The sequence below is a fragment of the Crocuta crocuta genome, unplaced genomic scaffold (genome assembly GCF_008692635.1).
Source record: "Crocuta crocuta isolate KB4526 unplaced genomic scaffold, BGI_CrCroc_1.0 scaffold1, whole genome shotgun sequence".
Lineage (NCBI taxonomy): Eukaryota > Metazoa > Chordata > Mammalia > Carnivora > Hyaenidae > Crocuta > Crocuta crocuta.
Window position 1 is genome coordinate 7744144 of NW_027527930.1, and position 23948 is coordinate 7768091.

The following is a 23948-nucleotide window of genomic DNA, read 5'->3' on the forward strand; positions in this document are numbered from 1 at the left end:
CCATGGTGGCGGCAGGTTGATAATAAAAAATTAGATTTATACATAGTGACATGGATGGGCCTTTACAATATGGCGCTTGGCAAACTAGTAAGAAACAGAAGGCCACCATTTATGTAAATTCAGAATATATGCACATAAAAGGAAAACAGATATTATAAGGAACGTACAACCAAAAGGGTTTGTTTTACTATTTATTAATTTATTAAAAATATTTTTTTAAAGTTCATTTATGTTTTTGAGACGCAGAGACAGAGTGAAAGCAGAGGAGGGTCAGAGAGAAAGGGAGATAACAGAATCCAAAGCAGGCTCCAGGCTCTGAGCTGTCAGCACAGAGCCTAATGTGGGGCTTGAACCCCCAAACCATGAGATCATGACCTGAGCCGAAGTCAGATGCTTAACCAACTGAGCCACCCAGGTGCCCCTAAAAGGTTTGTCTTAAATCTGTGAGAGTGGTTTGTCTGTGCAGGGGGAGTAATGAGAATGCGATGTGCAATAACACGGGCTCAAGGAAACAGGGGAGGGGCCATGCACTGACCAGTGATAATGTGCTCTGAACTAGGAGTCTGATTAGCTGGACCCTCTCCACAGAACCCCTCCTCTCCTATCTCACCCTCTCAAGAAAGGTGGAGGCTGGAGGCACCTGGGTGGCTCAATGGTTGAGCGTCCAACTCTGGTTCATGTCATGATCTCAGTTTGTGAGTTCGAGCCCTCTATGGGGCTCGCTGCTGTCAGCATAGAGCCTGTTTCAGATTCTCTGTTTCCTTCTATCTCTCTGCTCCTCCCCTGTGTACACTTCCTCTCTCAAAAATGAATAAATATTAAAAAAAAAAAGAAAGGTGGAGGCCAGCCTCCAACCTGTGTTCAACCTCTGTGTCCCACCCCCATCCCTGTGGCCCATATGACCAGGTGTGTCGTCTTCCAGGTACAAAGAGAATCTACCCTCCAAGTGTTTCAGAAAGCACGAACACAGGCCGATGTGTCCCACCTCCCTGAACAGCCTGCGATGGACCTTTGTGAAGAAGGGACTGGATGACTTCAGGAAAGGCTGCCCGCCTTGTGAAGGTCTGATCACTCGGGGTGCTCAGGAGGCCTTTCTCCCCCAGATTCATCCGACTGCTCCCCGACCTGCCCCAAAGAAGAGGCAGCACAGGCAGCCCAAGGAAGCAGCCCCGTTTTCCAAGCTCTCACCAGCCCAGCGGGTACAGAAGGCCTTCCCAGCAGACGTCCAAGCCTGGCTGACCCCACACCCCTTGGCTCTTTACCCAAATCTGGGGGAAGACATGCCTGTTGAGGTAACCTCATTACCTAAGGGTGTGGGAGGGCTTTGAAAATAATTCTCAGTTGCCTGGGAGTTCTCTCAAGGGGGTGACACAGTTATGTTGGGGAGAGGATGACGAACACCCCCCGGGGTGAGAGTTCTCATGGAGCAGCCCTCCTTTCTCTGCCCCCAGCAACATACTCACCACTCCCTTTGCTTCCTATGAGGCCAACTTATAAAGCCCCAGCACAGCAGAAACATTTGACTTCTTTCCCCTTGAAGTTCTACCAGCCTACTTTGCTTGGGATGTTTTGGAAGGAGAAACCAAGGGGGGAGTTGTCCAGTCTTCCTTCTGTCACTCTAGCCTGGGGGTGGGGGGCAGCTCCATTCTGTCCCCAGGTCCCCAGGCTGCTTTTGCCTCCAAGCTCCACAATCCTTAGCGTAGGTGTCTTGTTCTTTTATCTCAGGATGGCTTCCACACCTCCGGGCATCAAGGCTGTCTTTCAAACAAGAAGGGGGAAAGGGGCAAAGCTTACAGCTGACTCTCTTTTAACTAGACAAATAATATCTTTCCCAGTAAACATCTCATTATCTGACCACTTCTAGCACCTAGGGAGTCTAGAAAATTGTGTTTCTTGGTTAGGCATTGCAACGTTGAACAAAACTGTAACACAGTTCTGTTAGATTTCAGGAAAAAGACAGAATGGATATCGGGCAGGGAACTAACTAACAGTGCCTGCTACCCACCCCCCTTCCCTAGGTCATTTCAGCATGGCAGTCGTTCAGAAAGGTAACCTTCTCAGGGTGCCTGGGTGGCTCAGTCAGTTGAGCATCAGACTTGATTTTGGCTCAGATTGTGATCCCAGGGTCCAGCGACTGAGCCGGGGCTCCACGCTGAGTGTGGAGCCTGCTTGAGATGCTCATTGTATCTCTCAAAATAAAAATAAAAATAAAAAATAAATACGGAAGGAAGGAAGGGAGGAAGGAAGGAAGAAGGAAGGAAAGAAAGAAGGAAAGAAAGAAAGAAAGATGTCTCTGCAAAGTCCTATGATGGCCCTTTCTTCAAAGGCCCTGCATGGTCTGCTCTCTGCCCCACCCTGCTCTGCTCCTCCTCCAACCTCACCACCTACTCCTCTCCGGCTGCTCTGGCCTCTTGGCTAATCTGTGAGCACAGCCAGCATGTCCGAATCAGATCTCTCCTCTGTGCCTGGGACACCTGCCCCCACATGTCTGTCTGGCTCACTTCTTTGCTTCCTTCAGATCTTTGCTCACATGTCTCATAAAACACGCTCATTCTCTATCCCTTCCTGTGATCTGTTTCTCATCACAGCCCTTGTCACCACGGGGCTCCTCACTGGAATAAAATCTCTGCAAGGCCAGGGACTTTATCTGTGTCTCTCACTGTGTTCCACCAATACCTGGCATACAGTAGACACTCAGTCGATATTTGTGCATAATGAATGAGCGAATCAATAAATAAATGATTCGTGGCAGAGAAGTTTACAGAAAGGACAACTAGAATTTCCTTTTTTTAAATTTTTTTTTAACATTTATTTATCATTGAGAGACAAAGACAGAGCATGATCATGGGAGGGGCAGTGAGAGGGGGTGACACAGAATCTGAAGCAGGCTCCAGGCTCTGAGCTGTCAGCACAGAGCCTGACGTGGGGCTCAAACCCACAAACCTTGAGATCATGACCTGAGCTGAAGTCAGATGCTCAACAGACTGAGTGAGCCACCCAAGCACCCCAGGACAACTAGAATTTCTAATCAATTATTTTCCACGTGGGGCTTTTCTCCACTGTCTCCCACAGGACAGAGCTTCAGAGCCCATGCCAAACAGATTATTTCCACATCCCTGCAGATGGTGCATAGGACGGTGGTCCTTATTTCCATGTCTGACCTCCTCAGCTGGGTGTGTTGGCTTCTTTCTGAGGCAGGATCTCTTCTTACAGTATTATGATGGCCACCAGCAACTCTAGATTTAAATGCTACCAAGAAAAAGAACACCTCTGTTGGCATGCATGCTTCCAGCAAAATCCCATAGCCCAATTCCTGTGGGTAAACTTTGGATTATGTGCCTGTTCCTAAACCAGACGCTGTGGTCTTGATTGACCTGACCTGCCTGTGGAGTGAGGCTGGGGTCCAAAGAAAAATCTAGACACTGCTATTTGTAGGAGGAAGAATGGTTGTTGGGTAGTCAAAAACCACAGAAGCCCTCTAGCACTTGGCACGGTAAGGCAGCCTGAGCCTGGGGCAGGCCCAGGGAAACTCCTCTGTGAGGGGTGGGGGGATGGAGGCTCAGCACCGTGGCTGCACGCCTAGTGTCCAGGCGGCGGGCACTTACCCACAGCGCCCCGCTCGGTACCTGCACAGAAACTGGTGAAGAGCATCACCGGCTGGAAAAGCAAAGCGGAGAGGCATGTTGTTGGTGTTTTAGAATCAAGGAGCCGTCTTTTTCAGCACATTTTTCTTCTCTCCAAGGCTGTTTTCTGTTTGTAGCTCTTATTAAAGGTGCTGGAAGTGCTGGATCCGGACAGGAAACTGGAGGATCCGTGGGCTTACTGTCAGGGCATCAGGAAAAGAACAGAGAAACCCACAAAACTTTTAAAAAAACGTTCTACCCAAATCTACCCGGGACTGTAAGTATTGTCCTTCAACCCTCGCTCTTTCCTGTCACCTCATGAAACCTTCAAGGACTAACCTTCTCCAAGCCCCTCATCATTTGAATAATTGTGAGAAGCAAAATAACTAAGTTCCCAAGGAGAAAGGAAAGGAGTCTTGGGTCCTATTCTTTGTGTTTATTTCATAAATGGATGTGAATTATCCAGCAGTACAACATGGGTGTGCGTACATGACTTTGGGAGAGCTGTTCAGGAAGACGAAAACTGCAGAAAACCTGATTCATTGGCCTTCAAGGGCTCTGTGAATCATCTATGGCAGAAGCCCTTTTTTTTTTTTTTAATATTTTTATTTATTTCTAGGAGAGAGAGAGACAGCGTGAGCAGGGGAGGGTCAGAGAGAGAGGGAGACACAGACTCTGAAATAGGCTCCAGGCTCTGAGCTAGCTGTCAGCACAGAGCCCGACGCGGGGCTCGAACCCACGAACCGCGAGATCATGACCCAAGCGAAAGTCGGACGCTTAACCGACTAAGCCACCCAGGCGCCCCTGGCAGAAGCCCTTTTATTCAACATGATTGGGACTAGGAGCTAGTTGGAAAGGAAAAAACAAAACAAAACATAAAACCTAAAAATCCCTTATAAAAGATTATGCTTACATACTTGCAACACATTCTGTTTTACCCCCAACCATGCCTATATGTTCACTTGCTGGCCTTCTAATGTCAAGCCTTGTTTGGAGTTTGAGTCTGCTGCTGGGAGTTCCCAGTCATCTTTTTTAGCATAAACTATACCAGTAATGCCACCTTCATTGAACCAAGGTCATTAAGCTTAATTTTCACAGCAACCTTCCTTTGTATCACACTCTCATATTCCCTGTGCATGTAATATTTAACCTAATGTTAATGCAGTGGTAAATATGCTTGATAAAAATAGATCTGGGATACCAATCGCCTTGTGGATTTAAATGATGTCGCTGGTGGGCCCTCAGGAGTGTGGGAGAACTAGAGAGCAGCCCACCCACAGCCCCCAGACCACTCATAGAGGACCCAGGCTCATGGCCAGGGTGTGTGGAAGGGGCCACGTACAGCTTTTATTAAATTATACGTGTTTGCTAAAGTGACACACAAGGTGACAGGAGCCCCATCATTCTGGCCACTGAGTATACGCCCTGGTAAAATTGGGGAGACAACTGGGCACACTTCTTCCACTAGGAAGCAAGATGGCCCATGGGAAACGTGGCTCCTCCCTTTCGTGATGGGAGCCCCGCCCTGGCGAGCCCCACTGGGGTCCGCATGGGACAGTCCACCTGCTCCTGGATTTCACTTAACGAGTCCTTTTGAACCTAGATCCATGTGCGCTGTCACTAAAAAAGGTGATATTTTAGTTTCCTTCTTTGCCCTTTGTATTATTTTGCTCAGAACCTGGCTGAGGAAGAGGGAGGAGTGTTCTAAGTAGGGCTCCCCTTGGAGACTAACAGTGTGGGTCGGTGTGGCCCTAAGAGCGTCTCTGAGTTGCTGGATCTTCCGTGAATTATTAGCTAGCTGTCTTTATGCAAGACAACAATCACAACAACAACAAACCGCAGTACTACTGAGCACCTAGGGACACTGCTAGGTTCTGAGGACATAGTGGTGAACAGGCGAGGACCCTGTCCTCATGGTGATTGCAGTGTGCTGTGAAAGGGAGCAGCAAGTACAGACAGAAGTTATGAATCTTATTTCACAAAGCTATATGCTTACAAAAGACCCCTTTCCTTTGTTTATTTATATCATCTCATCCCACTGAGTAGCAAACCTTCAATCACCGTTATTATTTACACTATAAGAAAGTGGGGTAGGTCCCGGATAATCGCAGGACTGATCTTTAACTTCTTTCTGGTCTCTGGGACTCTTTCTTCTCTCTATTCTTGTTGTTTGTGGTACACTGTGTCCACCCACCCCCTCTTCCCGCGTCACCTGCTACGTCTAGCATGAGTGCTGGAAAGAGCTTGGGGTTCTGCACAGTACGGGCTGTGCCTTTAACTGCAGGAAGTTTCGCTGGTCAACCTGAAGAAATCTCCAGGGCAAGAAATTAAAAACAAATGGGTTATTCACTTGAAAAGAGAGATGGTACAGTACAGAGGAAATGAACAAAACTAATATCTTAATAAATTATCATCACAAAACAAATGTATAATTACATAATGGTAAGTTTTTCTGTCAGCATACTCTTAACACATTCTGTTAGCATATTCTTGTACAGTGGCTGCTGTACAAAGTAACACAAATTTGGGGCACCTGGGTGGCTCAGTTGGTTGAGGGCCAAATTCTTGATTTCGGCTCAGGTCATGTTCCCAGAGTCATGGGATCCACACTGAGCATGGAGCCTGCTTAAGATTCTCTCTCTCTCTCTGTTTCTCTCTCTCTCCCTCCCTCTGCTTCTCTCCCACTTGTGCTCTTTCTTTCTAAAAATATCACCCCACCCCCAAAAAACCCAAAGTGACACAAATTTAGTGGCTTAAAGCAACAGAAATTTATTATCTCCCAGTTCTGGGGCCAGAAGTCCCAAATCAGTATTACTGTGCTGAAATCGAAGTATCAGCAGGCCACGTTCCTTCCAGAGGCTCTAGGGAAGAACCCAATCCTTGCTTCTTTGAGCTTCTCATGGCTATTGGTATTCCATGGCTGTGGCCATATCACTCCAGTCTTCAAGGTCAACATTTTCAAACCTCTCTCTGCTCTGTCTTCACATCCTCTTCTCCTCTGTGTGTGCCAAATCTCCCTCTGCCCCCTCCTACAAGGAAATCACACTAGTGATGACATTGAGGGCCCACCCAGGTAATCCAGGATAATCTCACCATCTCAAGCTCCTTAAATTAGTCATATCTATATGGATGGTTCTCCAAGTAAAGTAACATTTATAGATTCCAACAATTAGCACCTGATCTCTTTGGGGGCCATTATCAACCTACCATAGTATGAGTTAATATCTCCCATTTCAAAACAACTTTCATTGAGCACAATCTCTCCTTTCCTGTACAGCAAAACTTTTTGAAAGAGGTGTCCATACTCACTTCTTCTTCTTTCTTTAAAAAAATTTTTTTTAATGTTTTATTTATTTCTGAAAGAGAGACAGCATGAGCAGGAAAGGGTCAGAGAAAGAAGGAGACACAGAATCTGAAACAGGCTCCAGGCTCTGAGCTAGCTGTCAGCACAGAGCCCGACGTGGGGCTCGAACCCACAAACCATGAGATCATGACCTGAGCCGAAGTTGGACGCTTAACCAACTGAGCCACCCAGGTGCCCCTTCCTTTAACTCATCAGCACTGCAATAGATCTGCCCTTGGTCAAGGTTACCATTGACCTCTATGTCACCTGATTAGTCCTCTGTGATCATCATGCTTGATGTGTCAGTAGCAGTTGATACAATTGATGGTGTCCTCTTTCTTGAAACACTTGTTTTCACTTGGCCTCTTGAAAACCCTCTTTCCTGGTTCTCCTACTTCAGTGCCCCTCTCCCCATTCTTCTTTTGCTGGTCTCTCCTCGTCTTCCTTTTAACCTTGAAGTGCATCAGTCTCTGACATCTTTTCTGTATGTTTACTCATACCTAAGTGACCTCATCCTGTCCCTCCTTATATGGAAGTTCAACATTTGCCTTTGGGTGTGTAATTGGCATCTCAAACTCAACAAGTGGAACCTGAACTCTTGATTTCTTCCCCAAACCTACCTACCCTTCTGTCTTCTCCAGATCAGTAAATAACAATGCCATTTTTCCAGTTACTTTTGAAACAATAGTTGTGCCCTGCCAGCAAATCCTAATGACTTTACTTTTGAAGTTTATCTGGACTCTCAGCTACTGTACTACCGACATTCTTTTCCAAGATACCACCAGCTCTTGCCTGGATTATTGAAAGTTTCTAGCTAGTCTCATAGCCACTACCCAAGGTACCCCCACTCCCTGCCCCAGTCTATTACTCACACAACAGTTAAAATGATTCTTTTAAAAACTTAAGTCGGCATCATTCTCGTGCTCAAAATTCTCCAGTTAAGGTACGGCATAGGGAATGGAGGCAATGGTATTGTAATAGTGTTGTATGGTGACAGCTGGTAGCTATAACTGACGTGAGCGTAGCATAACATACAGACATCAAATCACCATGTTGTATACTTGAAACTAATGTGCCATTGTGTGTCAACTATACTCCAATTTAAAAAACTTACTGCAAGATATATGACAACAATAAATGCTATGTTTCTGTTTGTCTGATTAAAAAAATTCTCCAATTGCTTACTCATTCAGAGTAAAACCCAGAGTCTTACAGTTGTCTCTGAAATCCGTATGATCAGGCCCCTGGTGACCTCTCAGACATTATTCTCTGCTACTTTGTCCTTTAGTCCCCCCAGCCACACTGGCCTCTTTGCTATTCCTCATCCACACTCAGCACACTTATTCCTTGGGGCCTTTGAATATGCTTTTCTTTTCTGCCTGGTGTCTGCATAGTTTGATAACTGCATGACTTGATCAATTTCTTCTTTTGGGTCTCTGCTCAGCTATCACTGGGGTAGTGAGGCTTTCTCTGTACAAATAAAAAGCTCCTGTTCTCACTCTCCATCTCTCCTGCCTTGTTTTATTTTTCTTTATATCACTTGTAATCACCTGGCATATGTTTACTTCTTTCCTATCTATCTCTCCCTAGTCAGTAGCAAATTCTATTTGGACAGGGTCTAAGCTTTATTTACAGCTAAATTCTAATGCCTAGAACAGTGCCTAGTACATAGTTGGTGTTTAGTAAATACTTGTTGAGAGAGTGGGTGGATGAACTAATATATGTGTGCTGTGAATAAAAGGTACTGGTTGCCAGGAATGAAATGTGTGTTCTGGGGAAAGCCTCTGTGAATGCTTTCTTGAGGAAGGAACGTGTGTGTTGAAACATAAGGGGGAGGGGGGTGATGAGGAAATGCAGAAGACGTTGCAGTCAGATGGTACAACATGTACAAAGGCTCTGTGGCTGAAGGGAGCATGATGAATTCATGCAACTGAGAGAAGGCCACTATGGCTGGAGCTCAGAGAGTGAGGGAGGGTGGCAATTTCAGAAGAACCTGGAGATATAGGCAAGGACCAGGCCATGAAGAGCCTTGGAAACTGAGTTAAGACGTAGGTCTTTATTGGAAGAGTCACGAGAAGCTACTGAATACAAAAACTTGTACCCGAACATTCAGAGCAGCACCACGCCCAGTAGCCCAAAGTGGCAGCAACTCAGGTGTCCATCAACTGATTATAGATAAAGAAAATGTGGTCTAACCATGGAATCCTACTTAGCCATAAAAATGAAAAAAACCACTGAATCATGTTATAGCATGTATGAACCTTGAAACTATTTCTTTCACTTATGAAAGAAACCAGACACAAAATACCACATAGTATCAGGTTCCATTCAGAATAGTCCAAATTGTCAAACCCTTAGAGACAGAATGTAGATTTCTGGATTTCAGGAGCAGGGAGAATGGGGGAAATGAGGTCTGATTGTCAATGGTTATGAGCTTCTTTTTGGAGTGATGGAGATGTTCCAGATTGAGACCATGGTAACCATGGCATAACTTTGTATATATAGGAAAGCCACTAAATTGTATATTTTGAAATGGTAAGTATTATGGTACAGAAATTATCACTCAATTAAAAAAAAGAAGCTATCGAGAGGTTTAATTGAGGGTGAAGGGCAGCAGCATTTGATATGGCCATATTTATATTTTGAAATGACTGTTTTAGCTCCAGTGCAGAGAATGGTTTAAGGGTTGGGAGTTTGAGCCCTAAGAGAAGATCAGAGACACCAGTTAGGAGCATTGCAACAGTCCAGAGAAAGAGACAGAGTTAAAACCTACGAGATTTATTAATGGGCTGGATTTTAGGGACAAGAGAGACAGAAGTCAAGGATATCTCCTGCTTGTAAAGATTGGCTATGGCTTCAGGAGTTGGGCTTTTACCTGGCACATGTCTTAATAAATGGCACTCATAGTTTCAAAAAATCGGCTTATAACGGTAAAATGCTACGTACATTTTAATTGTTATAATTAATCATGATATACTTGCCCTTATGATACTGATAATGAGAATGTGATTTTTGGAAAATTAATGTAGTCATTGTATGAGCTTGTGAGAGACTGTTGGAAATGCTTGCTTTATCATCTTCTTTCCTCAAGATAGCGTTTGAAATCTACTTGGATTCATGGTGTCTCATATTGCAATTCTTTGGTGATCTCACTGTTCTTAGTCCCAAGAAGACTCCTGTGTCACATCCAGGTCAATGGCTTTATAAAGAAAAGAAGCCAAGTGAAACAGAATTGCTCCACCAAGTTGGTCCTCTTCATGAAAATGTACGCAAAGCAGTTAGCGACTTCTGCAACTGGGCTACTTCTTTTGTAAGTTAATAGTAGTACTTACAACCTACTATTATTTTTTAAGTTTAATTATTTATTTTGAGAGACAGAGAGAGCTTGAGTTGGTGAGGGGCAGAAAGAGAGGGAGGAGAACCCCAAGCAGGGTCTACACTGTCAGCACGGAGCCCGACATAGGGCTTGAACTCACCAACCAATGAGATCATGACCTGAGCCAAAATCACAAGTCTGATGCTTAACAGCTTGAGACTCCAGGTGCCCCCTCACAACCTACTTCTTAAAGTCAAACTCATGGGGCACGTGAGTGGCTCAGTTAGTTAACATCCAACTTCGGCTCATGTCGTGATCTCACAGTTTGTGAGTTCGAGTCCTACATCGGGCTCTGTGATGACAGCACAGATTATGTGTCTCCTTCTGTCTCTGCCCCTCTGACACTTGCACTCTGTTTCTCTCTGTCTTTCAAAAATAAAGAAACATTAAAGTCAAGTTCAGAGTTACTATTACAAAAAACAGTGTTCAGATATGATAAGTCAAATATTCAAATTCATAAAGGAATCTTTATGACTCTCTCACCATTTACAACAGAAATGTTTCCTGTAGATGATGTTTCTGGAAAGTTGGCAAGCTTGTAGCCTTTTCAGATGTTTATTGTTTATATGTCACATAGCTATTGTTTCTTTGTTTCTTTTTAGTGGCTCTCTTTCTTTGCCATCTTTATTGAGATGTAACTGACATATAACATTGTGTAAGTTTAAGGTATAAAATGTGATAATTTTACACACACACACATATTGCAAAATGATTGCCACAATAGGGTTAGTTAACACATCTATCACCTCACATAATTACCTTTCTTTGAGTGCAGTGAGAACATTTAAGATATACTCTCTTGGCAACTTTCAAGCATAAATACAGTATTTTTAATTACAGTCACCATGCTGTGCCTTAGATTCCCAGAATTTATTCCTCTTATAACTGAAAGTTTGTATACTCTGGCCAATAACTATTTATTTCCCCTACTCTGTTGTTTCATACCTTTATTTTCCATTTCAATGTCCTTTCTTCTTTCTGTCCTTCACTTCTTCTTCAACTCATTTTTCTCGGTTATATTTAAGTACTTGGGCAGCTATGCTTAACTAGAACCTTCACAAAAGGTATTTCTGACATGAATGGATTAAAAAAAATTTTTTTACATTTATTTATTTTTGAGAGAGAGAGAGACAGAGAGACAGAGCATGAGCTGGGAAGGGCAGAGAGAAAGAGACACAAAATCCAAAATAGGCTCCAGGCTCTGAGCAAGTNCAACCTTCACAAAAGGTATTTCTGACATGAATGGATTAAAAAAATTTTTTTTACATTTATTTATTTTTGAGAGAGAGAGACAGAGAGACAGAGCATGAGCTGGGAAGGGCAGAGAGAAAGAGACACAAAATCCAAAATAGGCTCCAGGCTCTGAGCAAGTGTTCAGCACAGAGCCTGACATGGGGCTTGAAACCACAAATCATGAGATTATGACCTGAGCTGAAGTCAGACACTTAACCAACTGAGCCACCCAGGTGCTCCTGGATTTTTGACTTAGTTATTAAAATCTTTCCTTGCCCTCCTTCCAAGAACCCACTTAATTATCTATTTGTGTTCCTGAGTCCTGTAGGTATAGATTCCTTAGGTTTTTACCAGATTTAAGACTTTCTAGGATTTTTAATCTTCCTTCTCCATTTTTTTGAACATTAGTCAGTTTTAGTCAATGTATTATTTAGGACTATTTCATTGGCAAGTGACTGAAATATAGTTTAGACTGGATTAAGGGAGNACCACAAATCGTGAGATTATGACCTGAGCTGAAGTCAGACACTTAACCAACTGAGCCACCCAGGTGCTCCTGGATTTTTGACTTAGTTATTAAAATCTTTCCTTGCCCTCCTTCCAAGAACCCACTTAATTATCTATTTGTGTTCCTGAGTCCTGTAGGTATAGATTCCTTAGGTTTTTACCAGATTTAAGACTTTCTAGGATTTTTAATCTTCCTTCTCCATTTTTTTGAACATTAGTCAGTTTTAGTCAATGTATTATTTAGGACTATTTCATTGGCAAGTGACTGAAATATAGTTTAGACTGGATTAAGGGAGAAAAGGAAACCATCCAGGGAGTTTCAGGTATAGCTGGATTGAGGTACTAAAACATTGTTAGGCGTTCTCTCTGTTTCTTGGCTGCTCTCCTCTATCTGAATCCATTTATCTGACCCCAGTTTCAGGTGTATAACAGAGTGGGTTGCCAATTCTATACATTTGGCTATGTTCATCACAAGTGTAGTTAACATCTGTCACCATAAAATGCCATTACAATACCATTGATTATATTCATGTGTTGTACCTTTTATCTGCATGACTATTCCTTCCATAACTAGAAGCCTATACGTCCCAATCCCTTCACTCATTTCACCTATTCCCCTCCCCGTGACAACCACCAAATTGTTCTCTGTATTTATGGGTCTGCTTCTGTTTTCTTGTTGGTTTGTTCATTTGTGTTGTTTTTTATATTCTACCTATAGGTGAAATCATATGTCTTTCTCTGTTTGTCTCAATTCATTTAGCATTATACTTTTTCGATCCATCCATGTTGTCACAAATGGCAAGATCTCATTCTTTTTTTATGGCTGAGTAATATTTGTGTGTGTGTGTGTGTTTGTGTTTGTGTGTGTGTGTGTGTGTATCACATCTTCTATATGCAATCAGAAGTCTGCTTATGATTAAGCAGACTGAATTTTTCTCAGCTCACTAATTCCCTCAGGGACTCACTGCTGGCTTGTACTAAGTTGTCTCTTAATGCACTGACAAGACCCTCCACAGCCCCAGAACTTCTTGTCTCCAGTAAATGCTGACTGAGCATTTAAAAAAAAATTTTTAATGTTTTATTTATTTCTGAGAGAGAAAGACAGTGTGAGCAGGGGAGGGTCAAAGAGAGAGGGAGACACAGAATCTGAAACAAGCTCCAGGCTCTGAGCTAGCTGTCAGCCCAGAGCCCGATGCAGGAATTGAACCCATCAACCGTCAGATCATGACCTGAGCCGAAGTCAGACGCCTAACCGACTGAGCCACCCAGGCGCCCCTGACTGAGCATTTTCTACCTCTCTTCCAAGCTACCTCTTCTCTAGCTGTAGTCAAATGCCTCCCTTAGATTAAAGAAGAATTTCACCATTTGTCCTTGATTCATGCAATGTGATATTCTTCCAGGGAAGTTCAAACATTGATGAAGAGTTCATTCTGAAACAGTTTGACATTGACTGTCAGAGCAAACCAAACCATGATGTACTCCACACAATGAGACTCAACCAGGTTCCTCTGGAGGTAAAGGGAGTGGGGCTAAAGAAACTACAAGAGCCACAATTTTTCCAGAAACTAGACTATGAGCAGAAACACCGGAAACTACAGGTAATTGTCAATGAGGAGAAGATTAAAAATCAAAGAAAATTCAGTTGAGTTAAAACCTTAAATGTTCTTGAATTCTGGTACTTCAGTGAGGCGCTGGCCTTTTTCAGTAGGATTCTTGAATTTTTCTTGGTGTTTAACAAATATTTGTTAAATCAATGAATATTTAATATATATAATATAGCCATTTATACAAACAAGGCATGTCATTCAGCATTATTGTTAATAACTGAATTGTCATTGTTATCTCTATGTGTTTGTATGTTGAAATTCTCTCTTTTATGTGTTTTATATGTTGAAATCCTAACAGTTGATGGAAATATATATGAATGTTTATTAATCCAAGAGTTAAATGCTGCCATTAATGATCATGAAAGTTTATTCTATGTCCAAAGAATTCTTGAATTTTGGGGAGAGTCTTAATGACCACAAATTGTTATTCTTGACCACTTGCTTGCCTGATAATAACAAATCATCCAGTTTTTCAATACCACTTGCCCATGAAGACCGAAGAACAAGGAAACAGAGGAGAAAAAAACATGCTGTGTTCCTAAGGGAAGAACTATGGACTCTTAATGTCTTTTCTACTTTTCTACACAATATACAGCTGCAAATAGACATACACACATATCAAATTGCATCCAGTGCAACAACAGATTTAAGTACCTAAGTTGTGGTGGGGGTAGGGGTGAGAGAGAGAAAGTTCCTTTCTCTGAAAGTGAAAAACAATGTATTACTTCTAATCACCCTCTGTTTTTTACATGTGATCTTTGATACTGTATTTCTAACATTTAAACAAATTAACTTTGTCCTTTATATTTGAACACAATCAACTGACCCGTTTTTACATATGTGATGTTTTCTTTCCTTGGCTCTGTTACATTAGGTTTATGAAAACTATTCATTGCAGCACTAACATCAGCACTTTAAATTTTCCATTTCCCGACCATATTTTTTTTTTTTTAAGAGAGAGAGAGAACACACAAGCAGGGGAGGGGCAGAGAGAGGGAGAGACAGATGATCCTAAGCAGGCTCTGCACTATCAGTGTGGAGCCAGATGCAGGATTCGAACTCATGAACCATGAAATCATGACCTGAGCTGAGACTGAGAGCTGGATGCTTAACCAACTGAGCCATCCAGGCACCCGCCCCTCCATCCCTGGCACACCTCATCTTTCTAAAGAGTAAAATATAAAGTGATGCTGAACAGGCAAATTATGTCCATCACACCTGAGACCTGTTCACCACAGCTTGTCCTGAATCTGGGCCAAATCAAATTGCTCAATTCCCTGTATGTACAAATAGTTGCCCAACCACTGCTCTATAAACCATGGTGGTTATTGACAAAATTGAACTTTTGACTGGCAGACAGAAGGTCACTATGTAAAAGTTCAAATACATTTCCATATGGTATCATTTTCCTTCCGCCTGTAGGACTTCCTTTAACCCTGCTTCTAGTATAGATCTGCTGGTGATTAAGCCCTTCAGCTTTTGTACGTCTGAAAATACCCTTATTCTGCCTTCCTTCTAAAAGGTATTTTTGTGGGTATAGGTTCACAGTTTTTTATTTGTTTTCAGTACTTTAAAGATGGTGTTCTACTGCCTTGGTTGTGTTGTTTCTGATGAGAAATCTTATGCCTTCCTTGTCTTTGTCTTTCCGGATGTATGACCTTCCTTGGCGACTTTAAAGATGTTCTCTTTGTCACTGGTTGTGGGTAGTGTGATTATTATATACACCTTGGTGTATATTTCTTGTGCTTGGGGTTTGTTGAGACTCTTCAATACATGGATGTATAGTTTTCATCAAATTTGGAAAAGTTTTGACCATTATTTCTTCAAACATTTTTTTGTCTCCCCCTCCCCCCTCCAAGGACTCCAATTATGGGTAATTAGGCTGCATGGAGTGGCCTCCCAGCTCACTGCTGCTCTGTGCAGGGTTTTTTGTTTTCTGTTCAGTTTTCATTCTCTTTCTCTGTCTAATCGGCCTTTGATCCTGTCTAGTGTATTTTTCATCTCATATATTACAGTTTTCATTTCAAGAAGTCTGGCTTGAGTGTTTAAAAAACCACTTCCATGTCTCTCCTTAATCTTACACATGTGAAATGCAGTTATAATAACTGTTTTTGATCTTGTCTGCCCCTTCTAACATCTGTGTCAGTTCCGTGAGAGTTGCCATGACTTGATTTATCTCCTCATTACGGATCATGTATTCTTGCCTCTCTGTATGCCTCGTGATTCTTTTAGTCGATGCCAGACACTGTGGAATTTACCTAATTGAGGTAGGGTATTTTTATTATAAACTCGAGTTTTGTTCTGGGATGTAGTTAAAGTTATTTGGAAATGTTTGATCCTTTTGGGTCTTGGCTTTTAAAATTTGTTAGGAAGGATAGAAGTGATGTTCAGTCTGTGGCTAATTCTCTACACTGAGGGAAGACCCTTCAGTCTGTTCTACCCAGTGTCCTGTGAATCTTTAGGGGTCTCAGAAGGGAACAGGCATGGTCCCTGTCTCTGTGTACATGCCGGGTACTGTTCTTCTAATCCTTTTGTTGGTTCTGTCCCTGTGCCTCAGGTCGTTTCCTCCCCCATACATTTGCTGAGAGAGACCCTCTGCAAATCTCTGGAGTTCCCTCTCTATGCAGTTCTCACTTCTGTTACTCTGCTGCAAAATGTAACCGCCTTGGTCTGGACTTTCAGTTCTGTCCCCTCAACTCTTGAGAGTCTGTCTGCGCTGTGGCCTGGAAGGTCACTCAAGACAGTGAGCTGGGACAATTGTGGGACCTGTCTTGCTTATTTCTTATTTGTCAGGGATCCCTGTACTTGCTCTTTGGTGTCCAGTGTCTTATAAGCCTTTATATTTATAATCATATTTATATTTATTTCTGTTTTCTAGTAGCACGTAGGGGGGTAAACCTGGTCCCTCTCCCGGAAGTGGAAATCCCCATCTTTCTGTTTTAGCCCACATACTTTCAGGCCTGCTACACTCCTCTTTGGTCTTTAAAACTCGGAGCTTTCCTACTACTTTACTTTTGCTCACAATATTCTCAGTCTGAAGGCCCTTCACACACATCTACCTTCTTACATCTTCCTTTAGACCTGGGTTATGTCCCAGATTTTCCGTGGAGATATTTCAGGTCCCGTGGTTGACATTACTTTATTTTTACTCTTGACCTCTCCCAGCAGTCCATGCCTCTGTGACAACACATCTCTCTTTCCCCTGGGTTTAATCCTTCCATGTGTGTACAGTCCTTCCACAAACATTTCTGGTTATCTGCTTGTGTGCTCAAAAGTGCTGGGAGCAAACAAAGCTGACACGAAGGTCTGTTTCCCACACTTGAGGAGTTTATAGCCCCATCGGGTCAGCAGGCAAATGATGGACTATCATGGCGTGCTGCCATGGTTCATTGAAGACATGGGAAGAAGTCATCAATTCCACCAAGCACGGGGTGAGGGGGCCAGTTAAGGACTCACAGAAGAAATCATGCATGTGCTGAGTCTTGAGTGATGAACAGTCACCCAACAGCATAACATACTTCAGAACTCAGATCTGTACTATAGATTTCATCCCTTCCTTTCTTTTTTCTTCTCTCTCCTTCTTGCGTTTGTTTTAGTCAGTGATGCTCAGTTGAGGGTGATTTCACCCCCCTTTCCACCCTACCCCCTGGGGATATTTGACCACGTGTGGATATTTTTCATTGTCACAGTTTGGGGGAGGCAGTGCTACTGGCATCTAGTGAGTAGAGGCCAGAGAAGCTGCCTACGTTCCTACAATGCACAGGATGGCTCCCTCCCCGACCCCACAAGAAGGGACTATTCAGCTGCAAGTGTCAGTGATGCCAAACTTGAGCAACCCAATTTTCATTCAACAAATATTTATTGAGCACCTATTATGTCGTAAGTATTGCTCTACGTGCCCAGAGGGTTGTATCTGGGAGCAATCTCTGAGGCTTACGAGACAAGCAATGAGAAGACTATATAGCATATGAAATGGTGATATGCAGTTAAGAGACATGAGACAGGGAAGGGAGACAAGAAATGTTGTGAGGTGGTTGCAGTTTTTCAACAGTATGCTTGAAGTGAAAGGATCCAAGTGCTGCATCCAGCTCTCAGAAGGCATTTCCTCTCCCTCTGAGCTGTCCTGTCCTCTCTGCTTCAGATACATAATCTGACCTGATTCTAGAATGACCCACACATTCCGCCTCAGGTTTAAACGTGAGTGAGAAGAGAGAGGTGCAGAATCTTTGTGGTTTCATCTTTGTCTTAGTCAAGAGTTAGACCTCCTTTTGTGATGAGACAGTGTGGCTATTGCATCCACACTGTCAGGCTATGATCCAACAGATCTCTTTACATCCTTCCTGCACTACCGAGGAATGAGAGAAAGAAAGGAATGACATCTATTCTTTCTCCTATTTTCTCTTCCAACCGGAGGCAAGAAATTGGTGGTAGATAGCAATTTTGTTGTTGCTGTTGTTGGACAGCATTTTGATCAAAAGTAGTAAAGCATTTATAAGGTTGAGCACAGTACTGGGCTCATAGTAAGTCTATAACTCACTATTTTGGTTGACTGAGTAGCTGACTGAGTATTGTTTAAGGTCATTACCCCTTCAGTGAAATATGTGATTTTTATATGATTTCTAGCTGCTTTACATATTTTTTTCTTTTAATGTTTCCTACAACCCTTTGGATGGATACTATTATCTTCATTCTATAGATGAAGAATTAACTAATTTGCCCATAGACTCATAGCTACTAAGTAGGGGTTTAAAGCTGGGTTTGTCTAAATGCAAAGGTTATGCTTAACCATTACATTATTTTCTCAATTGTGAAATTTTCATGATACCTTTGTAAGTCAAAGCATACCAAAACTTTCTAAAATACTTTGGCAAGGATCAACCCTAAGCGAAAAATAAACACTACTGCTTTCAGGGTACCTGGGTGGCTCAGTTGGTTAAGCAACTGATTCTTGATTTCTGCTCAGGTCATGATCTCATGATTCATGAGATTGAGCCCCATGTCAGGCTCTGTGCTGACACCAAAGAGCCTGCTTGGGATTCTCTCTCTCCTCCTCTCTGCCACCCCCTCCCCCACTCTCTCTCAAAATAAATAAACTTAAAAAAATGTTACTGCTTTCATAAGCTAAATCTTAGACTTATTGAAATGACAAACATTAAAAAAACCTAATAAAATTGGGAATTGTTATTTTCTACAGAATCCTTATAAACCAAAGCGTGTGAAGATGAGGTATGGAGCATGGTACCTGGACACCAAGTTGTGGAAAAAACAGAGAGCAGATGAACCTTTGGTTGACCCCAAGGTCTCATGTAAAGCTCAAGATGAGAATCTTAAAAAGCAGCTGCAGGAACAGGTATGTCTATGTGCTGAGACATGATCATCTGATCTAAAGATTCTCATAGTACAGCTGCCAACTCATGTTGAAGTGAGAGTTCTGGGTGGAACATAACTTGCATATTGAACACATTATATGTGTAATAAGTAAGTCTTGAAATCTCCTGGCTTTATGGTAGACACAATGTCTCTAAAGATGGGGCAACCATTCATCATATTCCTAGCATTCTTGGAACAAGGAATTCTATGGGTAAATTGGCTGCTCAAAGGGTGGTGTGACCTGGTAGGACCACCCCAGTACTCAGAATGGGTATAATCTCACGGGTTCTCTTTGAGTAAATAAATGTGAAGCTGGTTTTTTGTCACCAATGGGTGAATGTTAAAGTGTTCAAAACTGCATTGAGGAAACTTCTTTATGCAATTCCCAAAGTTGCAGGACCTGTCTGATAGAAAAGGGGCAAAGGTTAATAAGCACTGACTGACATTGCAAAGCAACAGGCACACATAACGAGGATGTGCTCTAATTTTACTGCAAATAAACTCTGTGCCTGCCCGGCCTTGTGTGCATGCCTACCAGACAGAAGATACTCATTGTAGTCCCAGAAATTTGGAAATAGTGACAGGACACTTGAACAAAACTCTGATAAGAATATTTGTGACCCCTTCTCTTTTTTTTTTTTTCATTTTTTTTAATGTGTTTTATTTATTTCTAGGAGAGAGAGAGAGCGAGCGTGAGCAGGGGAGGGTCAGAGAGAGAGGGAGTCACAGACTGAAACAGGCTCCAGGCTCTGAGCTGGCAGTCAGCACAGAGCCCGACGCGGGGCTCGAACCCACGAACCGCGAGATCATGACCTAAGCGAAAGTCGGACGCTCAACCGACTAAGCCACCCAGGCGCCCCTGTGACCCCTTCTCTTTTAAGACAGGTCCAGAGCTTCTCCCAGATAATGATGAAAACACTTCAAAACAAAATGCTATGCAGATGTGCTGACTCATTTATTCAGCAATCACTCATTGATTGTCTCCTTTAGATTGGAAAGCTGAGGCAGGAATGATAGTCACTTTTATCTTTTCTAGTAGTGAGTATGAAATTCTTATTTTTCACATGTAAAGCATGGCACAAATTTATAAGCACAAGATGATTATAGAAGCCAAAAAGTAATATAAATAATGTTCAGTACAATTTCTTGATGTATGGTTTTCTGAGCAAAGTATCTAAGTTTATGTGAATTTATTACATAACATAAAACTATTCCAGTTGCACTTTAAAAAATAACAAAACACAAATCAATGAATGAATGAATAATTCTCAATGAATCAAATATTGCAACACAAAAATAGATGCAAAACTTTTGTTTGCAGGTGTCTAAAAGTTCTCTTTTTAGAAATATATTCTTAAAGGCTAACTCTTAAAGGCATAAGGAATTTTACACAATTATTCCATTTTGATGGTGAACACGAGGAAAGATGTTTACCAAAATGGTGACAGTCAGCTCATGAAAGAGAAGTAAGGTTTAAATTTTGGAAATACGGTTATGTATTACAGTAAAAGATTGTTTATCAGGTAGCTTAGACATAGGAAGGAGTCAAAACAATGGGATTGTTCTCTAATGATTTTTATAAGTCACACCTTTGTCCTTCCTAAAGAGTGAATTTCCCTGTTAACTTTAGTTGATGCCACTTGACTATGACATGTGAATTCATGAGACACAGGGGAAATAGGATGCTGGTAGAGGACAATCACTGTGCGAATGTGGCTCTCTTGCTGGGAACTTTGGTGTGTTCTTGACTGAGTTCATTTGGAAGGTGAAATGGTTTTAAAGAACTGAATTACAATGACATAAACTTATCCATCCAATTTTAAAATGCAAATAAATGAAAGGTAAAACCCAAAAGATAACATGAATGCCCCAAAGATGTTGGGACTGGATCAAATCTTTTCTGAGTATCATGCCCTTTGAACTTTAAGTCAACCAAGGATATTTACAAGGTGTAACTGGCTCTAGTCAATGACTCGTGAATTGGGCAGTATCGTGTGTAACAAATAGAAGGGTGCTCCAAACAGTTGTATAAAATGGAAGGCGTTTATAGGCAGAAATGGGGTGGGTCAAGGACAGCTTTGCCAGATCCTGCTTTTATTATCAGCAAAAGAAAAGATTGTTCTGGCAAGGTCACTTTTCTAAGGCAGAAGGGCAGGAGTCTTATGCAGAGTACCTCACTAGTGCTGATCTGGAAATTTCAGACTAATGAGTTAAAAATCTCACTCCTGGGAGAGGCTGAAACTGCAATCAGATTAGGCATGAAATCTTAGTGGCACTTAACGTAAGTGACTGCATTTGCTTCTTCTTTTTTTTTTTAAGTTTATTTGTTTATTTTGAGAAAGAGAGAGAGAGAGAGCAAGAGTGAGCAGGGGAAGGGCAGAGAGAGAGGGAGAGAATCTCAAGCAGGCTATGCACTGTCAGACAAAGCAGGGCTCAATCTCACAAACAGTGAGATCAAGACCTGAGCCGAGATCAAGAGTGGGATGTTTAACGGAGCCACCAAGGCACCCCTCCATTTGTTTCTTTTTAACAATGCCCTTCCTTTTCATGAAACTGTCAGCCAAACTGAGAGGTGTGATCAAAATGTAAGGTACTAGTGCCACTCTCAGCTAGCACTCTGTACTTCTCAAAGCTTTGCCGGATCCTGCTTTTTTCATGAATCTCTGTGGTGTTCACAGGTCATGACTTCAGGCTCACAAGTTTTTAATCAATCATTCTTTTTGTCCCTTTTTTGATGCTCCAGCCTTAGGGAGATTGTTTGTTTGGTGATTAGCAGCTACAAACATGCATTTCAAGCTTTTGAGAGAATGGAACACACCAGGGAGATTATTATGAAAACTCTAAGCAGGATAATTCCCAATGTTTGAAGTGCTCTTTGGAGCCATGATTCCTGAGACTAATCAGAGAATGACCTAGTAGTAAGACTCACCCTTTGAAGCCAAGTGGCTTGCTCAGTGATATTATGTAACGGAGTTTCAGCTTCCCCAGAAGTGTTAATCCAGGTGCAGCATGTGGTGTTGTCCACAGCACGGACACCTCCTTGCTCAGCTAAAAGCTAATCCTGTTATCAAGAACAACTTTGGCCAGAGATTCTACAGATCTTTGCTGGGCAGCTCGTGCCTTAGCAATGGAATCTGCAGTGTCTCCAAGAGTTAAGGAGAAGTCTCTGATCATAGTCTCCTTTGTATTTGTTCCTAAACCAGAGGTCAGTCAGGTTTTTAGAGCATATGGGAAGAGAATTGCCTAGCCTGAAATAAAAAGTCATCCTAAGTGCTTTAAAGATGGGTGCTGCTGCTGAGATCTCTCGGTGAGTGGGGATAGATCTGATCTTGATAATCATGGGAATGTGGGGATGCAAATGTACGAAGATTCACATAGGTAAATGTGTCTGCTTATAAGCAGGGGTTGTCTGTCGTTTGTGGTGACACTGGGAATATAAGAGAAATTGGTCACAGAGAGGACCAGTGGGTCTCTTGCATCACGACAAATCGAGTTTGACAAATCTGAAAGTTTGCCTCCCTTAGTAATGGACTGGGAGAGACAGATGATGGAATTATCTTTCCTGGCCAATGTTAGAGTAATGAAAAGAAATAGAAGAAGAAGGGGTTTCATGTTTAGTCAAAGTATGAAATGTTATCAGTGTTTTGGGTAGAAGCCGTCTACTTTGGTGCCAGATACTTCTCGTCCTCATTAATGTGATTCAGGGGTCTCTAGCATCTGTATATGACCAGATTTCAAGTGGAGGCTTCTTTAGCTGTGAGAAGTGTGTCCAGGGCTCAATGCCCTCTAGCTTTGTAGTAGTGTCAGTGGTCAGAAATACTTGGTAAGACCCCTTCTAATGTGGCTCAAGGGTTATCTTCCTCTAATGATGCTTCTAGAATACCCAATCACCAGGCTCTAGACTGTGACCAACAGGATCCCATGATTGGGATCAGGGAAGTCTTCTTTAATCTGTTGATGATATGCTTAAGCATCACACAGTAAAGACAGTATGGTCCTGGTCCTACTAGCATGAGGCAAAAAGGGATCAGCAGAAGGTTGTTTATACAACCTGGTGACCATATCCTGTGGAGTGAGTTTATGTTTCCTAAAAGAGGTCCTTCAGACAGTCAGGAAGACCAAAGGCAATACCTTCAGCCAGGGAAGTCCAATGATTTCAGCAAGTTTAGAAATTTTAAGTTTGGGGATCCCATTAGTTCTCCCAATGGTGCCTGATGAGTCAAGGTGATAAAGACAATGATAATTCCAAAAAGTTTGTGAGGTTTTCATTGAGGCTCATATGATTTGGCAAGTAAAATGTGGACTTGGCAATGGGTACTTGATCACTGGAGATTGTGGAAGCTCTACCCCAGATGGAAACACCTTCTCTGACTGTGTCTTTGCCACCGTGAGGGCATCACCCTGGCAGCAGGGGAAAGCTTCAGCCAATCCAGAACACACAAGTGCAGTGACAAGAACATACCGACAACCCACACAAAGTGACAGTTGAATGAAGTCCACCTTCAGGTTTCAAAGGGTCCAGAGGGAGGAGGCCTTTGAAGACAAATAGTTTTTCTAGGATTATGGACTTGGCAGGTCAGACCCTGCTGCAGACTCTTTTTGCAGTTTTATGGAAGTCTCTCCTCCAATGTCAATTCATAATTTGAGATCATCTTAAATGCTGTATGGTGAGTTTAGTAATGCAAAAACCAAAAAGTGGGGTTTGTCAGGGAACCAGGAAGAACCAAGCAGTGATCTTGGGGTTCCCAGGGCCCCAACTGTTCATTTAATTTACAGTTTACCCATCTCAATTTCTGACTCAGGAGCAGACTATTGCCATGTTACATGAACATCAGGATGGCAAAAATCTGGCAATGAGGGGGTCATTTTTTTTTTTTTTTTTTTTTTTT

At 42.3% G+C, this 23948-nt stretch overlaps 1 protein-coding gene and 1 long non-coding RNA gene across 2 annotated transcripts in view; one reads left to right on the forward strand and one right to left on the reverse strand.

Moving 5' to 3' along the window:
* Nucleotides 1-954: 954 nt before the first annotated feature.
* The window catches only part of FAM47E (family with sequence similarity 47 member E), a 37623-nt gene continuing 14629 nt past the window's right edge, over nt 955-23948 (forward strand). The window contains exons 1-5 of the mRNA XM_077751368.1: nt 955-1292; nt 3761-3900; nt 10129-10276; nt 13483-13680; nt 18884-19039. Of these exons, the coding sequence (XP_077607494.1) occupies nt 975-1292; nt 3761-3900; nt 10129-10276; nt 13483-13680; nt 18884-19039 (960 nt within the window). The 5' untranslated portion in view covers nt 955-974. The remainder of the gene's footprint in view (nt 1293-3760; nt 3901-10128; nt 10277-13482; nt 13681-18883; nt 19040-23948) is intronic.
* On the reverse strand, nt 2858-7425 carry LOC144220993 (uncharacterized). The gene is made up of 3 exons (XR_013331915.1): nt 7234-7425; nt 3627-3822; nt 2858-3249 (listed from the first exon to the last, which is right to left on the reverse strand). It is a non-coding gene; the product is annotated as an uncharacterized LOC144220993 (long non-coding RNA).